The following is an 18,971-nucleotide window of genomic DNA, read 5'->3' as shown; positions in this document are numbered from 1 at the left end:
CAGGGGGCTGTACCCACAGCATGTGGAAGGTGCCAGGCCAAGGATCAAACACATACCAGAGTGACCCGAGCCTCTGCAGTGACTATGCAGGAGCCTTAACCCACTGCACCATAAGTGAATTCCCTGTTCTGAACTATTTTACATCAGGAACTAAGAATTCTAGTTCCTGCTAGATCCAGGAACGAGCAGGGACACGTAGAAGTGGAGTAGGAATTTGATTATGGTTTCTAATCTGAGATGCCACTGAGTAGATGGACATCATAAAAAGAACATGCTAGCACTCACCTGGCTTGGACAGCGGCATGGGCGGAGGGAAGAATCGTCGAGACGGCTGGGGTGGACTGCAAAGGAAGACAAAGGTTCTCAAGACGAAAAAGCGTCCTGTGCTGAGATTAATGGCAGGTTTAAATGCCCTTTAGAAACAGATCACTTGTAGTTTCAATCTGGAACATTATCAGATAGCAGACATAACCCCATACAGTAAAACTGAGGCTAAGACATTCATTCTAATAAATGTCCCCTTGTTGCCACAGGTGCGGCCGTAAGAAGAGAAAAAAAAAGTCGTCCCCTTGTGAGTCATAGCTAATAAATAAGAAAAAAGTTCCATTAACACTGACACTGTGCCATCATCCCGAAGCTGCCACATTGCTCTCCTCACCAACTCTGTTGTCTCCACTTAGAGACACATGCTTCTCAGGGACTTCATGATTCATCAGGTTTTGGGTAGTTAGGAACAATTATACACAGTCTGCAGGTTATAACCCCATATCCTCAACTTTCTATCCTATTCAGGATAGAATAGGATATTCTTCCTACAAAAAGATGGTATTCAAGGTCGCCAAATTCAATTTGCTTGCCAACAATTTCTGACTAGTGGCTTAGAAAAAAGATGGTAATGTTTCTAAAAAGGAGACCTAGGGTACTACGGAAAACTGTTATTTAGCTATTCTAATCCCTCAAAAGAGTCCTTCCTTTCTGCCAACTTACAACAACACCGGAAATAATACCAACAAAAAATCTTTGTTCATTTGGTCCAAACCTGTTAAGCTCTTGTCCCTGCAGGTGAAGTGGGTGCTGCTGATAATGTCCAAAGACTTCAAACACGATAGGCTTGGTTTTGATATATTCCACAAATGATTCTGTAACCTCCACTGCAATCTAATAAGGAATAAAGCCAGGCTACATTAGGGAAAGATTTATTATAGAAAAATACACATTTTTGTTGCAAATACCACTTTAGCACTTTTGAGTACCCAGTATGTGCTGCGTGTTTTACTGCACAGGCTTCTCACACCAGAAGACAAAGGCTCTGCTCCAGTTTTCATCCTATAGTAACTTTACCAAGCATTCAAGACCCTTCATCACCTGCCCCACCGGACCTCTGGCCCCTTAACTGCCCTTCGCCTGCTTATGTGTGGACTCAACCAGACACACCTGCTGCCCCCTGGCCTGCTCGCTCCTCTGCTGGGCCTGAGGGCTGGCCCAGGGGGCAGCCCTGCCCAGGACACCTTCCCATACATATCTCCAGACCTCTGGCATCCCTGTACTTCAAGACCCAGCTCAAACAGTAGGAACACTCAGAAAAACATGACTGGGAGTTCCCCTTGTGGCTCAGCAGTAACGAACCTCACTAGCATCCATGAATATTCGGGTGGCCCCACTCAGTGGGTTAAGCATTTGGCATTGCTGTGAGCGGCCACAGAGGTCAGATGCGGCTCGGATCTGGCATTGTTGTGGACGTGGCGGAGGTCAGTAGCTGTAGCTCTGATTAGACCCCTGGCCTGGGAACTTCATATGCCACGGGTGTGGCCCTATAAAAAAGAAAAAAAGAAAGAAAGAAAGAAAAATGTGACTGTTGATCATGTGGCATACATAGTTCCCAGGCCAGGGATCAGATCTGAGCCGTGGTGGCAACCTACACTGCAGGTGTGGCAATGCTGGACCCTTTAACCCACTGTGTCGGGCCAGGAATTGAGAGACACCACTGATCTCACTGTGCTACAGCATAAACCTTTTCTTATTTACACTATATCCTTCAGGAAGTTCTCCTACCTCCTTTCTCCACCCAACCGTCCACTCTGCAACAAAGAAAAGTAACTTAAAGTTCCTTTCCATTGATGGAAATAACTTTCCCTTCTCTCTACTTCCACTGCCTCTAATGAATACCTTTCTAATGTCTCTATACCTTGTACTACTATTGTTTATTTGTTGTATGTTTATGCATTTTCCATTTCCCCTATCATAACTCTAAGCCCTTCGGAAGCAAAATCCCCTGTGACTCACCTGTGTATTCCTAGTGGCATCAGGCACAAGCCCTTGTGCACAGTAGCTAATCAATATTTATCATACACGTACATGCTTATACATTTAAACATAAAAAAGAAAAGAGTGTGTTTTGTGTTTGCTTTTTCCATTTCTGGAGTTGTCCCTTTTTCTCGAATTTTAGAGAGTGGATTATGGTTAGTAAGAGAATGAGACTGCCTCCTGTAGCAGTGAAGCTCCTGGATGTTGGGCCATACTTCCCTGGGTTCAAACCCCATCTCCGCTTCTTCTGGCTTTGGCACCTTGGTCAGTGATTTTAACTGCTCTGTGCCTCAGTTACCCCAACTTAACATGGGGATTATGATAGCAAATGGCATAAAAGTGAGGATTAAAGGAATTAGGACACAAAAAAGCACCTATAACAATGACTACAGCACAATCAGCTCTCTGTGGACATCAGTCACTGTGATGAGGATGACGCCTTTTGAATAGAGATGGAGTAAACCTTTCTAGAAGAGACAGGAGGCCTGTTTTCTTACTCCACGTGAGAGAGTTGTGAGGGCATTAAAGAATTAACAACGGTATCTGCGGCAAGGAAAACAGACCCAGAATCTTAATTTAGCTACTAAAGGTATTTCATAGTTTGTACATTATTTGCAACTGAACAATGCTATGTATGTTATGGTTTAGAGAACAGCATGTTCGTTTTAACAAGACTCATTAAACATGCTTATTTTTCTAGGAAGTAAACACTAAAAACAACTCACTACACTCAAACTGACAAAAGAATTTACTGGCAGACCAGGCCCCACACCACTCACAGGGCCCCCCCTGTAACTCAGAGGATGCTGGCTGCTCCCTCGTTGTCTGCTCTCCTCACCGAGCTCCCCTCCATGGCAGCCCAAACTATCATCCTTCTTTGGCTGAGAAGGCCAAGGGGAGCCCACACACGACTGCCTCACAGCAGCTGCTTCAAAGTACCACAAACACACACTACATGCGGCAAAAACATCCAGGTCACTTACATTCTGCACGTGGTAAAAGCCGAGAGGACTCCCTCTGCCGTTGTTTTTGAGGGGTTCGGTGGAGAACGCTTCATCGTGGCGATGCAGAAAGCTTAACAGAAACAAAAACCCAAATGATTTTGCATTGAATGGTTTCATCAGAATGGACTTGGGTCTTGTGGGAAGAAGCACCTTCCTTACAGCGAGTCTCTAACTGAGCCAAGTCATTTATCCTTGTAGAGACCATTTTCCATATCACTCAGCATTTTAGATTTTATTTTAAAAATGACTGAAAAATCAATAGACTCTATCGCTTAGTTAGGTGAATGGATGAAGAATGAATTCAGTGAACTCCTGTTCCTTTGTAGAAGTTTTTTACTGAGAATAAAAATTGTGAAACCATTTTGTACGGAAGAGATCTGAAAGAGTCAGGCTTCTGTAAGGCAGTTCTAATCTCTGTGGATGGCAAGCCTGCCTGGGAGTTTAAGACCAGCTAAGAACAGACTCAAAAGTCACCTCTTCCAGGAAGCCTTCCCTGACTCATCCAAACAGTTTTGTGTTCCCACAGCATGAGGGACCTATTTTTCTTCAAAATAGCAATGATATCACTGTTCGTAATAATGTATTTATACGCCTGCCTTCAAAAGATAGTGACTGTCTCCTATAGGGCTTGAAATATAGAAATTACTCCTGAAATATTCATTGAGTCAGTGGGCTACATTTATTTATTTTCCACAAATAGTGAAATTTTATTGTTCTCTCTCCCATCCTAATATTAGTCTGAAATAGAAAGAAGTGGGGAGTTACAGAATACTCAGGTCAAAGTTTACCAACAGAAAGAAATACCCACCAGAGGGACATCCCACACTCCCACAAGAAAGAAGGGAAAAAAGAGAGTACTCAATAAGAGAGAGAGAGAGGCCAGGATGATGAACTCCTGGGCTTGCAAATTACAGCTGACCTTTGGACAAACAGCTTTGAAGAGTGTGTATCCACTTACATGAGGACTTTACTTTTTCTTTTCTCCTTCCTTCTTCCCTCTCTCCCTCTATTTTTTTTCTTTTTCTTTTTAGGGCCCCCACCAGCAGCATATGGAGGTTCCCAGGCTAGGGGTCAAACTGGAGCTACAGCTACCAGCCAACACCACACCATGCAAGATCTGAGCCACATCTGTGACCTATACCACAGCTTGTGGCAATGCGGGATCCTTAATCCACTGAGCCAGGCCAGGGATTGAACCGCAACCTCATGGATACTAGTCCGGTTTGTGACCTGCTGAGCCACAATGGGAACTTCCACATGAGGATTTTTTTCAATGGTAAATACTAGAGCACTGCGCGATCTGCAGCTGGTTGACTCCTTAGATGAGGAACTGCGTATGGAGGAACCTGGGAGACGTGCTCGGAGTTGCTACTGTGCAGAGGGTCAGTGCCCTAACTCCTAGTTGTTTAAGAGTCAGCTGTAAGTCACCAGTGTGCTAAGGGGCTGCGGCACTGGAGCAGCCATACTATGGGTTTGCTTGTCTATTTTCTTCCTTCTCATTTGCTCCTTACCTCTCTCCTTCTCCTTCTCTTACTTCTTATTCCTTTTCCCTTTCAATTTCCTCCTCTCCAGAGCATACAGTGTATCTGCCGGAGGTCGGTCCTGTGAGCATCAACTGCTCGCTGACCTACATTCCCCCACGGCTCTGCCTGGAATAGGGGCACATATCCTGGTTTCCACACTGGTGACACACGAGATCATTCACATTCTCGATGGCTGTGCTTTCCTGATGCAGGCCAGATACGTTTATAAAAAACCCAGAACAATCTGAGTCTTCTTTCAACATGAATCAACATGCTCTTTCTCCCAGAGCTAATGACAGGTGGAGATACTGCTCTCTCTTTAGGAGGTTTTAGGACAAAAGTCAACATATCACTGTTCCCATTTCAGATATCAGTTAATCAGGTAGGTCTTTCCTATGAAATACATCAGTTACAGATGGGGAAAAATTTACACTGGATGGATAATATTTCATCAATCATGAGTTAAAGCAAATGATATTAGTGGCTTACTATGTAATAATCATATTTAATTCAGGACTTGCCTAAAATCTATATAAAAATTAATGCTTTATCAACTGCATTAGGACCCCTAGGAAGGCGAAGGCATATACTGAAGGGAAAGGAATCCAGAAATCTACAGCAGCCTTTTGGGGGCACTAGTGGCAAACTGTAGGCTTGGAATGTGGTGGCTTAGACTCCCTTCTCTTGTACTGCGGTCCTTTCCAAGTACTGAAAAGATACATTGATGTTTGGAGGTATTAAAACTTAAGATTTTCCAAAAAATGTTTTTGGAGGTCTTGGTAGGAAAGTACCTAGAACAAAGAATTCCAGAGGGTTATAGGATAGAAAATGCTTAGAAGCAGATGAGAAATGAAACCCATCACATCTTCTCTATACAGTTAATAGCTTTTTTTCAGTTGCTGCAGAATTTTGCTGTTCTTTAAATGACTTAGATTTACCCTCTCCCAAGTATTATATAGACATAACTGATGGTTGGATAATTCACGCCTTTCAGATTTGTTCATTACTAAGACATTTCAGCATGAGGAGCATTTAAAAAACTAATAATGGGCTTATCTGGATCAGATCCTATACTCCTGGCAGAGGAGGAAGTCCACAACAGAACCTCCTAGCAGGACAGCCTTCCCCACAATGGACTCATTTATTCCACTGCAGGTTTCCAGTTTTTACTCTCATCTTGAGTGAAGAGGGCATTTCACTGCAGCAACTGGTAGTCGCTTATCTTTCGATAGGGTTCTATCTCACAAATGGAAAAGCACTCTGAAGCGCACAAGGGGTGACAGCCGGGGAGGCAGAGCCAAGGGACGGCTTACTTGAACTGACAGAAGATGTCTGCATACTCTGGGAGGATGCCACTGGCCTGTAGCACTGTTACACGGAAAGTGAAGGCATTGCCCAGTTTTAGGTGGTTGCCAATCTCTTCAGAAAATCCTTCCATGACCATTTTACCATCCAGCAAAGTGCCTGATTTCAAATCTAAAGAGAGTCAAACGAACACACACATGGGTTAAGTAAAGCACAAAAGAACTTTCAAAGAGGAGAGAGTATCTTTCCGTTCCTAGTCAATGAAAGCAACGACCTCCCTTGACAATGGTCAGCATTTTCCCCGTCTTTGAAAACACTGCCAATCACAGTAAACTGATGACACACCCAAGTCACTCATGGGATTGATTTCTTCCGGAGGAGTGATGATCTCAGAACTCTGACCCTGTCCTTCCACAATCCTCAGCTCCTCCAAGGATAGACCAGAGCGAGTCATTACAACCGAAGAAGAGTCACTCTGAAAAGAAGGCAGGGATAAGGAGATGACAAAGGAGTACGTCAACATAGTCTTCCCCAGTTTACCTTTTCTTTTTTTGCTTTTTAGGACCATACCTGTGGCAAGCCACATCTGCAATCTACACTGCAGCTCACAGCAATGCTGGATCCTTAACCCACTGAGTGAGGCCAGGGACTGAACCCAAAACCTCACAGATACTATGTCAGGTTCATAACCTGCTGAGCCACCATGGGAATTCCTCCTGTTTTCTTATGTTAATTTGCCCATTAAATAGAGACTTGAAAAAATATGTGGACTATGAGCTGCCTCAGAAAAGGCAGTTGAATACGATACAGATGCTGGGCCTTTGCGCCTGCCTCTGTAATTGCCAGGCAGGCCCCACAGTCTATAAACAACCTAGACTTCTCAGTTCTGGGTAAAATCACTCCAGTGCTGAACATCCTCCTTATAAACCTGTCTACGTCTCTCTCCTCCCATACGGTTTTCCTCTTCCTGGAAGGTTTCTCACCTGATTAAAGTACTCGTTATCAAAAGATATTTTAGCTGTTCCTGACTGTCGAATTCCAGAGCCATAATCAGGAGCTTCTTCATCCGCTAAGTAGAAAAAAAAAAAAAAAAAGCAAGAATGGAATGAGACAATATACAGAACAGAGGGGGAATGACTCTTACTGGGTTACAAAATAAATAGGAAAGTGTTGGAGCCTTAGGTTTCCCAACTTTAATACAGGAAGAGACACTAAAGGACAAGTCTTCTGCATGAGAAGAAAGGAGACCAAAGTAGCCAAATCAAATAGGCTACTCCAAACTCTACTCAGGTAAACTTACCATCTCTTTAGCTCAAATGAGACTAGTTAATGGGGTTGAGTCGGAGCTACAGCTGCTGGCCTACACAACAGTCACAGCAACGCAGGATCCTTAACCCACTGAGCAGGGCCAGGGATTGAACCCACATCCTTATGGATGTTAGATTCGTTTCTGCTGAGCCACAACGGGAACTCCAGTTTTTATTCTTGTTATTGTCCAAATGCCATACTTAGAAAGACTGACCCCTTTAACTTGTCAAGATTATATTTAATAGGGAGTTCCCGTTGTGGCGCAGTGGTTAACGAAGCCGACTAGGAACCATGAGGTTGCGGGTTCGATCCCTGCCCTTGCTCAGTGGGTTGACGATCTGGCGTTGCCATGAATTGTGGTGTAGGTCGCAGATGCGGCTCGGATCCCGCGTTGCTGTGGCTCTGGTGTAGGCCGGTGGCTACAGCTCCGATTCAACCCCTAGCCTGGGAACCTCCATATGCCGCGGGAGCGGCCCAAGAAATAGCAACAACAACAACAACAACAACAAAAAGACAAAAAGACAAAAAAAAAAAAAAAGATTATATTTAATAATGCTCAATAAATATTTGAAAATATTAGACTGGACTCTCTAAACTCAACTTTGGTGACTACGTCTACATTTCCAGGGGAAAAGCTGAAAGGTCACTAAATATAGCATAGCATTTAGAAAAGTTACAGGGAATGTTCGCATTCTTTCTTCAGAGTGTAGACTGGATTGTGGAAATGTGTAAAGTATCAACACCTTGATCCACACATCACAAAATAGCAGCGAAAGGACAGAAATGTCCAGCAGAAAATTAGGCAAGAAAAGGTCTGAAAATCCTGTTACTCAAGAAACAACTAAGATACATTATTTAAAATGCAAATGACTTTTATAAAGTTAATCCAAGAGGTGTTCTTCATGTTAAAAGAAACCTCTTTACCCCATTATTCCAAAATAGCAGTAGCCTGAACCAAACAATCCATTTACGATACTTGGGAACAACAGCTAGAAAGGAAGCAATAAAGTCTTTCTTCAAGACAGACAAATGCAGTTTGAAGCATGTAACTGAAACAGGGCCCACACAGAATTGGCCTGCTTCATCTCTAGGCAAAGAATCTGCAGCTTTCATTTCCGAAGAGGGTCACCTACCTGCAATGGCCTGTACAGCCACACGGAGAAATCCCCGCACTTCGCCCTTCTCACTGACAATGGCCACCCTGTGAATCAGGGGCACGGGGTACAGCAGGTTGCTCAGGTACACAAATGCCCTAGAGAGAGAAACCAGGAGACACGCATCTGTGAGCATCCCACAGACAGAGAAGGTGGCTTTCAGATTTACCAAGAACATCTCCATGAAACTGTGAGCTGGCTTCTGGGCCCTCCCTGTCCTAAAGTTGCCTCTCAGGTCTGTACTCTCAGACTTCCTCCAGAAGCTTCTTCAGCACAGATAATATAAAAGCAAATGCAAATGCTTAGCAAAGCAGTTGAAAAGACCAACTTACACCAAATTACTCCCTATAAAAATGACCATGGTAGGTAGAAGAGTAACAATTGGAAGTAGACTTTCAATATACTCCTTTAAGAATACTGCTAAGGATGGTGAAAAGGGAGCCCATTTAAGAGTTTATTTATTTGTTTAGACTGCAGCCTGTAAGCTACTTGATGCGGGATCTCAGTTCCCAGACCAGGGATTGAACCTGGGCCATAGCAGTGAAAGATCTTGCTCCTAACCACTAGACCATTAAAAACTCCCTGAAGAGTTTTATTTTATTTATTTATTTATTTAGTCTTTTTTTTTTTTTTTTTTTTTTTTAAGGGCTGCACCCACAACATATGGAAGTTCCCAGGCTAGGGGTTGAATTGCACCTACAGCTGCCGGCCTACGCCACAGCCACAGCAACCCAGGATCTGAGCCACGTCTGCGACCTACACCATAGCTCACAGCAACGCTGGATCCTCAACCCACTGAATGAGGCCAGGGACCGAACCCATGTCCTCATGGATACTAGCTGGGTTCATTAACCTCTGTGCCACGATAAGAACTCCAAGAGTTTAATTTTTCAATGGACTAATTATAAAGGTTTTGTTTCACTTTTCCCAATAGATAAAACAAATCAGGTGACAAAGAGAAATGTGACTGAAATACAATAACTCTAAAACAGATTTCAAGTCACAACATTGGGGGTCTTTATTTTTACCCTAAGAAACAGCTACAATCTTCTGGCAAGGTGACAGACACATAAGGGTAGAAAGGCTATGGAGCCAGAAGTTTCTTTGTCAGTGATCTTACAGGAGACTCTGGATGGGCATCAAGGTAAACGCTAAGGGAGAAGGAGACAGCTGATCCTTAAAGGGTTGCTTTTGCTCCTAGACCTAATTCAGAAATGCATATACACAAAGTAAGACCTAATATGTTCTACTTCAAATGAACTGGCAAAGTTGTATCACATTTCTCTTTTTCTTCTTTCATTATTGTATAAGCTATTTTTTTTTTTAAACTAATGATCACAAAGCTTGGGTATTCATTCCAATTAGTGGATGGGAAATAAAATCTAGTTCCTACTGTTACTCCTGTCTTCCAACTTGGTATATGCTGATCTCTGAACACAAGACAAGACAAAGAGTAAACATTTGCATCAAGAAACCAAACATAACTAAACGCGACACATACAGGCAGGCAGACCTCGTCTCATTGTGATCTACTTTCCCACATTTTGCAGACACTGCATTTGTAACATGTTGAAGTTTGTGGAAGCCTTATCTCTAGTAGGGAGCCATTTCCCCAACATTTGCTTACTTTATGTCTCTATGTCACATTTTGATAATTTTCATAATTCAAACTTTTTCATTATTTTTATATTTTTATGGTGATCTGTGATCTTGATGTTACTGTTGTAACTGCTGTGAGGTGCCACAAACCACACCCATACAAGGCGGTGAACTTAATTGATAAATGTTTCGTGTTCTGACTGCTCCACCAATAGGCCATTCCCATTCCGCTCCCTCTCCTTGGGCCTCCCTATTCCCTGAGACACAACAATATTGAAATCAGGACAGTCAATAACCCTACAATAGCCCCTAAGTGCTTAAATGAAAGGAAGAGTCTTATGTCTCTCACCTGAAATCAAAAGCTAGAAATGATGAAGCTTAGTGAGGAAGGCATGCTGAAAGCTGAGCCAGGCCAAAAGCTGGGCCTCTTGTGCCAAATAGTCAGCCAAGTTGTGAATGCAAAGGAAAAGTTCTTGACGGAAATAAAAAGCGCTGCTCCAGTGAACACACAAATGATATAAGAAAGCATAAAAGCCTTGCTGCTGATGTAGAGAAAGTTTTAGCGGTCTGGACAGAAGATCAAACCAGCCATCAAATTTCCTTAAGCCAAAGCCTAATCCAGAGCAAGGTCCTAACTCTGGCCAACTCTAGGAAGCCCAAGAGAGGTGAGGAAACTAGAGGGGACAAGCGTGGAGCTGTCAGAGGTTGAGTCCATGAGGTTTAAGGAAAGAAGTCATCTCCATAACATCAAAGTGCAAGGGGAAACAGTAAGTGCTGATAAAGGAGTTGCACCCAGGCACCCAGAAGACCCAGCTAAGATAATGGATGAAGGTGGCTACACCAAACAACGGATTTTCAAGGAAAACAAAACAGCCTTCTGTTGGAAGATGCCACCCAAGACATGCATAGCCAGAGAGAAGCCAATGCCTATAGCTACAAAGGACAGGCTGACTCTCTTTTTAGGGGCTAATGTAACTGGTGACTTGAAGCCAATGCTCATTTACCATTCTGAAAATCCTAGGGCCTTTAAGAATGAGACAAATATATTCTGCCTGCCTCAGCTCTATCAGTGAAACAACAAAGCCTAAAGGGCCCCACATCTATTTACAACATGGTTTACGGAATTACTTTAAGCCCACTGTTGAGACCTACTGCTCAGGAGAAAAAAAAAAAAAAAAAAGCCTTCCAAAATATTGCTGCTGGTCAACAAGAGCTCTGATGGAGATTAATGTTCTGGGCTTGTTTCTTTTTAAAATCAAATATACCATAATAAAAAAAATGGAGATTAATGTTTTCATGCCTGGTAACACAACACTCATTCTGCAGCCCATGGGTCAAGGAGTAATTCTGACTTTCAAGTCTTATTATTGAGGAAATACATTTTGTAAGGCTACAGCTGCCATAGATAGTGACCCCTCTGACAGATCTGGAAAGGATTCACCATTCTAGATGCCATACAAGAGAACAAGACTTAGAAGTGGAGCCTAAAGATGTTAACTGAATTGCTGTAATCTTCTTATAAAACTTTAATGGTGAAGAGTTGCTTCTTATGGATGGGCTAATAAGAAAGTGGTTTCTTGAGACAGAATCTACTCCCAGTGAAGATACTGGCAAACTGTTGAAATGACAATGGAACATTTAGAATATTACATAAATGTAGTGGATAAAGCAGTGGCAGGATTTAAGAGGGCTGACTCCAGCTGTGAAAGTTCTATTGTGGGTAAAATGCTATGAAATAGCACTATCTACCAGGAAAAGGCTCAGATGATGGCTAACATTTCTTCTAGAATAAAGTATTTTAAAATTCTGTACATTGTTTTTTTTAGACATAATACTCTGCACAGTTAATACACCATAATGTAATGTAAACGTAACTTTTACATGCACTGGCAAACAAAAAAAGTGTGTGACTGGCTTTCAGGTGATATCTGCTTTTATTAATGGTGGTCTGGAAACAAATGAGCAATATCTCCGAGGTATGCCTGTATGCATGTCTGCACCTTTCCTGCTCTGAATCTACTTTAAAACAAAGAAAAGGAAGATGGAGTGGATTCTTGGGATTTCAACTCAAAGGAATGAAAACAATTCTCAAAACAAACAAAATACACCACAGAAAAACAAATGTTAATAAAACTTTAGAAGCTTAAATGAAAAACGAATGAAAGCATGATAAGGAATAATTGCAAGTGAACACTGAATTAGATCAAGTGATGTCTACTTCCCTTTCAGTCTGCTCCAAAGGTGGGGGAGAGCAATGCCAAAAAAGAGGGTAAAGCTATGCTGTACAAAAATTTAAAAATGAAAAGCCTACAAAGGATTACAAACAGGACTCTCAAACATCAAATACTGCGAGAGAGTTTAAAGACTATGAATTTGGCATGAGGAACCAAATGGATACTTTCACTTCCAAAGTCAGCAGCACACACGACCACTTCATTTCTTATTGGCATTTCAGCCAGATGTGCCCACTTTCAATGCCAAGGACCTTAAAGAGCCACCGCACGTGCTCGTCCCATCTGCTGTCCTCCCTGAACTCTACTACCCACCTCATGCCTTTGCTTTCATGCCCTCAGCTCTTATTTCAAACACCACTCTCTCATGACAGGTTCCCCCCCCCAGTGTTTCATGATCTCACTAACACACAATTCCATCACTGCTATGATTTACATTTACTTATGCGACTGTTGGAGTTTCCTTTGTGGCTCAGTGGTTAATGAACCCGACTAGGATCCATGAGGATGCAGGTTCGATCCCTGGCCTTGCTCAGTGGGTTAAGGATACAGCGTTGCTGTGAGCTGTGGTGTAGGGTGCAGATGCGACTTGGATCCTGTGTTGCTGTGGCTGTGGTATAGGCTGGCAGCTACAGCTCTGATTCGACCTCTAGCCTGGGAACTTCCATGTGCCATGGGTGGGGCCCTAAAAAATAGCAAAAAAAAAATAAAAATAAAAATAAAATAAAATAGTGACTTTTTTGTCTCACCTACCAGACTGCAAACCCATGAGGGTAGGAACCATATCTGGTTTTGCTTCCCATTGTCTGTAGTGGGCCTGGCACATTTATTGAATAAATACACTCAATAAATATCTGGTGAGTGACTGAACATCTAGGTACATAAGTGAATGGGAAATGATTTGTCCTCTAATTTAAGTGGAAGATTTTCCAGGAAAAAAATGGGTTAAACCAGAGGTAGAGAAGCAAAGCCATTCAACCTTATATTACGTTGATTTTTCAAAGCCATACTCATGGTGGATATTAACTATATAGAACATGTTTAGATTTCTAATTATATTTAAATTGTAAATTTATTCTTACACTTAAAAATAGCTATTCAAAAAAAAGAAGCCCTGTTTTTAATTAAAACAAAACGTTTGCACACAAGCTGAAGATGAGTTTTTTCCTTTCTGTCTATGGCAATGGCTACTCCAAAAGTGGAAGAACAGCAAGTATTCCTGTAAACCTCCTTCTATAATTCAATGGCGGTGGTGTGGGCACCAGCACTGTGACTACACAATGCACAGTCACTAGAAGCTCCCTGTCCTACTATCAGAACACAGACTTTAGCCCCAAATCAATGCTTTGGGCTGTGACAATGTTCCCTTCTGAAGTTCATTAAACTGGAATTTTGATAATCACTCTTCATCCTTGAGAGTTCTTGTACCTTGACCTAGCAGACTGAAGGAGAACAGGGATGAGAGAGGGGAAGATGTAGAGGATATATTAGCATAAAGTTCTGTGAAGTTACATAGAAAGGGAAACAAATTCTGTCAACATAAGGATAATAAAAATCAGCAGGATGATGAGTGTAGTTACAGAAAATGTCAGTTCAGGTACATAGGTCACAGAATAACCAGGACACTTTTAACCCAGAAGACTAGCTTAAATACTGTACATTTCATCCCAAATTATGATGGATGATTTATAACATCCCAGCATGCCATAAGAGAACAGCTAAAGGGACAAGCTCTTTTAATTGTCATATAAAAAAAAAATCACCAGAGGCAGACAAGGCCATGAATCAAAATCTACAAATGGAATTTCACAAAAAAATGGACAATTTTGTAAGTGAATTATATTTGCAATCATGTGTCAATACAAGTTATTCCTCTTACACAGAGAATGACCAGTACATAACTGGGTGATGTGACTTTATTATAAATTGTTTGTAGATAAGAAATGCAGTCAAGGGTGAAAATAAAGAGCGATCCCTCCCTCTACTGATGGCTAGGATTTCACCTCCTCCCCTAATACTTTTCTTGCAGAGAAAAGTCAGTTTAAGATCCTGGGACCCAAAGAAAAGGAAGGGTCAATTCCTGAACCACAGCTCCACAAATATCTGAAAATCAAAATAGACTTGATTGCCTTATATCTACACTGAAATCTGATACAATTAAAATAAGAGAAAATAATACATGTATCTTAAGTTGGTCAATTTCCAAATTAAGTGCGATTCTGACTTAAGTTTCTCATACAACTGACTAAAAACACAAATGCCTCTGAACCCGGATATTCATTTTGGGGATGACAGAATCTGAGAGATGAGATCTCTAGGCTCTTTTTTTTTTTTTTTTTTCCTTTCCCCAACCTAACTCTTCATTTTAGACTGATAACCCAGCAGGCCACGGTTTAAGCTGCTGGTCCTAAGTCGGGTCAGTGCTCTTCCCATCACACACGCAGGACGAAGCTACCTATTCCTCGTGTGTGATAGTGTGGAACAAAAGTAAGAGCGTTAGAAGCTGCACAACTGGCATGAGAATGAAACAGTTTAAGGACAGAAACTTGCTTTCAACTTCTAACCCTCTTGGAGGGTGGAAATGGCTGCAGGACACGCTGCCATAAAATAAGGAAAAGGACTATGGTCCCACCGTCTGTACAGAGAACCACCTTCTTCGATTTTAATATAAATCAGCTTCTCTGAAATCCTAAGCATTTATTCCTGGCAATATACTAGATAATATTCATGGTTGTATAATACCTTTATGTTTATTCATGAAAAAACTGGATGAATGTGCCTTTACCATTGTCAAACCCTGAGACTGTCTACTACCACAACGCACAGTCCTATCAAAAAGCTGTTCTTTTCTCCCTCTCCATGCAAATGCTCATCTTCTTCTTTATTTATTTTGGTTCTCACCAGGTAACCAACACCACACTATGAGCTAAGTTTTAGAGGCTTTTGTCTCTGCTGAGTCCAGAGACTTGCTGCACTTTGAGTCTTAGTTAACTCGTGCTTACCCTTTAACGTCAGTCACCCTGATGTAACTGCTCTTATTTTTAAAGGGTTCAACAACGTGCGGTTTTAATGCACCACTGAAATTAAATTTAATACCTTAAAACACAGACATACTTTTTGTTAATTCAGTGAGTGCTGCACTGTTGAATCTGTAATTTAAAATTACTTCAGCATGAAGACTGGATGTAGACAAAGACCCCAGTATTAGGAACATGTGCATGAGAGCTCTGCATCACTGACAGATGGGGCCAGAGACAATGCCTCAGTTTGGTCAACTAAACTTTACACAAAGCAGTTTCATGGAGCACTGGACAAATAGCCATTGTGGATGGTTTCAGCAGATAATTTTATTAGATTCATCATTATAATGCTTATAGGTAAAATCTTTGCGGAAGCCAAAGATCCATGAAACCGGCCAAAGAAAAGCATCCAGTTTAGTTGGACAAAGAGGACCCTTCACATTCCTGATTATTTTTTGGACCCAGAGACTAAGCAAGAAATGAACCTAATACTACTTCTGATTCCGCTTATGTCTTCTTGATTCCTGCTGATGCCACGAATCCTTCTGTCTAACCTTGGACCTGCTCTGCTCTCTGTCTCATGTTATCCCCCTATCCTGCTTCCCTCCTATTGCTGCACAGAGGAAACATCAGACCACAGCAACATTCTTCAGCTCCGTGACAGGTGACTCTTAGCTTTAATTACTTTCTCCTCTGGGGTTTCCTCCTTCAGAAAAAATGACTGGGTAGTTTAAGATAAGGGATCCTCCGTGGAGTGTCTTCACACCCTGCTGTATGCTGTACCGAGAGGGCCAACACCTCACAAGTGCTGCTCAGGGCCCTTGAGCCAGATGAGCGCGTCATGACTTGAAGTGGCTAAGGCGAAATTGTCCACAATTTCACAAGGAGCCTCTATAGAGCAAGAGCTGGTCCCTTTTTGCCTTTCTCGCTTTAACCTCACCAACCTTCCCACTAAAATGAACCATGGGGATCGGTCGTAAAACGGGTCATGCCCGTCACTGAAGAGATCTGATCCCTCCTCCGTCCCTGCGTCAGAGCCGGTGTCATCCACGAATGCCTCATCATCAAAATCCTCCATCTCATCTTGCTGCTCGTCAGCCAGCTCAGTGATGTCGGAATCGGCCGTGGAAAAAGTGGGGGAGGGTGTGCGGTCGGCAAGGCGCTCATTCACACAGCCGTGGAAAATGGGGGAGCTAGACACCAGGTAAGACGCCGATTGACACAGCCAAGGAGAGAGGAATAGTTGGTTAAACAGGAAGCTATAGGTGCCAACAGGACAGAACCCACTGGGGAATCAAAACAATATAAGCAAGTGAAAAAGCAAAAGGATAAAACAAGCATAAATCATCTCGTTCAGGTGAAAGGGAACAAGGACTGATCCTTAGAAGAAGAAAAGCAGAGGAAATACATAAGTAGAATATCCCACGTAAATAATGTGCAGTAAAACATGTATTTTCTCCAGTTCACACAAAAGATCAGCAGGCAGGTCTCAAAGGAGCCACTCAATATTGGGTGAAATAATAAGATTTAAATCTTTATCCCAATTCCCATGCCATCTCGGAGCAGAAAACAAAATGGATGGAATGTATATGGCAAAGTAGGAACAAGACTTGCTTGGGTAACAGGTATTTGGCCAATTCATCTCTTTAAAAACACTCTATTATCAGAGTAGAGTGGAAAAGACTTAACTTCATTTCTACAAAATGCTAAGACTTCAGCTCCTCCTTTTAACCCAGTTCCTTTAAAGCTGCCAGAAAGTTTTTACAATTAAAATACAATTCAAATTTTGATTCATTAAGGTCAGAACTTGCATTTCCCTGCTTTTAAAATTCTAACCCTTTAAAAACTTAACTCAATATGAACTCACAGAGGCACTACTTGTTTTCATTAAATGTTGAAAGTAAAGTTTACACAAAAGAGGCTCTGGTGGACTACCAAGCAGTGCAGTTAATTCACTCTTGGCAAAGACTTAAGTGAGATGAACTGCTTTGAAAAATAAAGCAAGGACATATCAGGCCATAGAGATGTTTCAGTCTGATAAGCTCTATGTCACATGGTGATTTTAAACTATGCAGGATACAGACACTGACTTCCTTTTTCTTTTAAATCTATCTTGGTCGACTGTAAGACATCACGTAAATGAGCTGAGAGGCAGGGAAGACTGTCAGTTACTTTGATTGAAAGTCTGAGACTTAAAAAAATGTGCATGTTGGGTAAAACTGAAGGGAAATGTACCAAATTACACAGTGGCTGTGTATGAGCAGATAAGACTATAAATGGGGCTTTTAAATACTCTTTTTCTTTTAACTTTCCGTGATATCTGCTGAGGTACTAAACAATTACAATAAAACCATTCATTACTTAAAAAGAAGATATCAATAAAATCATCACATACCTTCCTACGAGCTTGAACCAATGGAACCGATCATAAAATGGATCACTGCCAGTCATGGTGGTTTCACCTTCCTCTTGGGCGCTGGAGGCCATCTCCCCTGCCCTGTCATACATTTCTCGCATCAAATCCAGCCTTTGCCTGTACAGTAAACATAAAGTGTACTGGGTTGACACCACAAGGTCACATCAAAATTCCATGCTGGTGGAATACTACTCATTTATAAAGAGAATGAAGTAATGCCATGCCAGCAAGATGGATGCAAATAGAAACTCTCATACTAAGTGAAATAAGCCAGAAAGGGAAAGACAAATACCATGTGATATCATTTATACGTGGAATCTAAAACAGGACACAAATGAACTTATCTACAAAAAGAAAAAGACTCACAGACATGGAGAACAGACTCGTGGTTGCCAAGGGGGAGGTCAGGTTAGGAGGGATTGACTGGGAGTTTGGGATTAGCAGGTGCAAACAATTATATATAGAATGGATAAACAAGTTCCTATTGTATAGCACAGGGAACTATATTCAATGGTTCTATTATGTAATAAACCATTACAGAAGAGAATATGAAAAATAATATTTATGTATTACTGAATTAATTTGCTGTATAGGAGAAATGAACACAACTTTGTAAATCAATTATACTTCAATAAAACAAATTTTTTTAAAAATTTAATTTTGGAAGTATCTTCCACGAAAGATTTTGAAAAAGCTGCTCCCACCACTTACTGATATTAAGAAAGAATGAAAGGCGTTCTCTGGTGGCCTGGTGGTTAAGGATTCAGCATTGTCACTGCTGTGGTACAGGGTGGATCCCTGGCCTGGGAACTTCTGCAAGACCCCTAAAAGAAGGCCAAAGTGCAAAAACCAAAACACTCAGTATCTAAAGTGTCTGAGTCTAGAGACAAGCCACCAAACGTAAAGAATAGGAGTTCCTGTTGTGGCTCAGTGGACTGGGGACCCCATGTTGTCTCTGGGAGGATGTGTGTTCGATCCCTGGCCTTGCTCAGTGGGTTAAGGATCTGGCCGCAAACTGCTGAGTAGGTTGCAGATCTGACTCGGATCCTGAGTTGCTGTGGCGTAGGCGTAGGCGGGCAGCTGCAGCTCTGATTTGACCCCTAGCCT

General features: G+C 41.9%; 1 protein-coding gene across 21 annotated transcripts in view; it reads right to left on the bottom strand.

The window, feature by feature from the left end:
- Nucleotides 1–18,971, bottom strand: part of KIF1B (kinesin family member 1B) — a 168,023-nt gene that overhangs the window by 31,746 nt on the left and 117,306 nt on the right. For 11 of the 21 annotated variants that reach the window (XM_021095313.2, XM_021095317.2, XM_084962745.1 and 8 more), the window contains 9 exons: nt 17,844–17,981; nt 16,393–16,641; nt 8,578–8,696; nt 7,120–7,205; nt 6,482–6,611; nt 6,145–6,307; nt 3,288–3,378; nt 1,040–1,158; nt 286–341 (listed from right to left, as the gene is read on the bottom strand). In XM_021095313.2, coding sequence (XP_020950972.1) covers nt 286–341; nt 1,040–1,158; nt 3,288–3,378; nt 6,145–6,307; nt 6,482–6,611; nt 7,120–7,205; nt 8,578–8,696; nt 16,393–16,641; nt 17,844–17,981 — 1,151 coding nt within the window. The remainder of the gene's footprint in view (nt 1–285; nt 342–1,039; nt 1,159–3,287; nt 3,379–6,144; nt 6,308–6,481; nt 6,612–7,119; nt 7,206–8,577; nt 8,697–16,392; nt 16,642–17,843; nt 17,982–18,971) is intronic. The other 10 variants (XR_014807045.1, XM_021095321.2, XM_084962750.1 and 7 more) reach the window with 1 other exon arrangement.

This window comes from Sus scrofa, chromosome 6 (assembly GCF_054392235.1).
Source record: "Sus scrofa isolate SSC_HxYL_T2T_F1_AM1 chromosome 6, Sscrofa_HxYL_maternal_Yorkshire_Landrace_v2.0, whole genome shotgun sequence".
Classification (NCBI taxonomy): domain Eukaryota; kingdom Metazoa; phylum Chordata; class Mammalia; order Artiodactyla; family Suidae; genus Sus; species Sus scrofa.
Note: the sequence above shows the minus strand (reverse complement) of the source record. Positions and strands in the feature narration are given on the sequence as shown.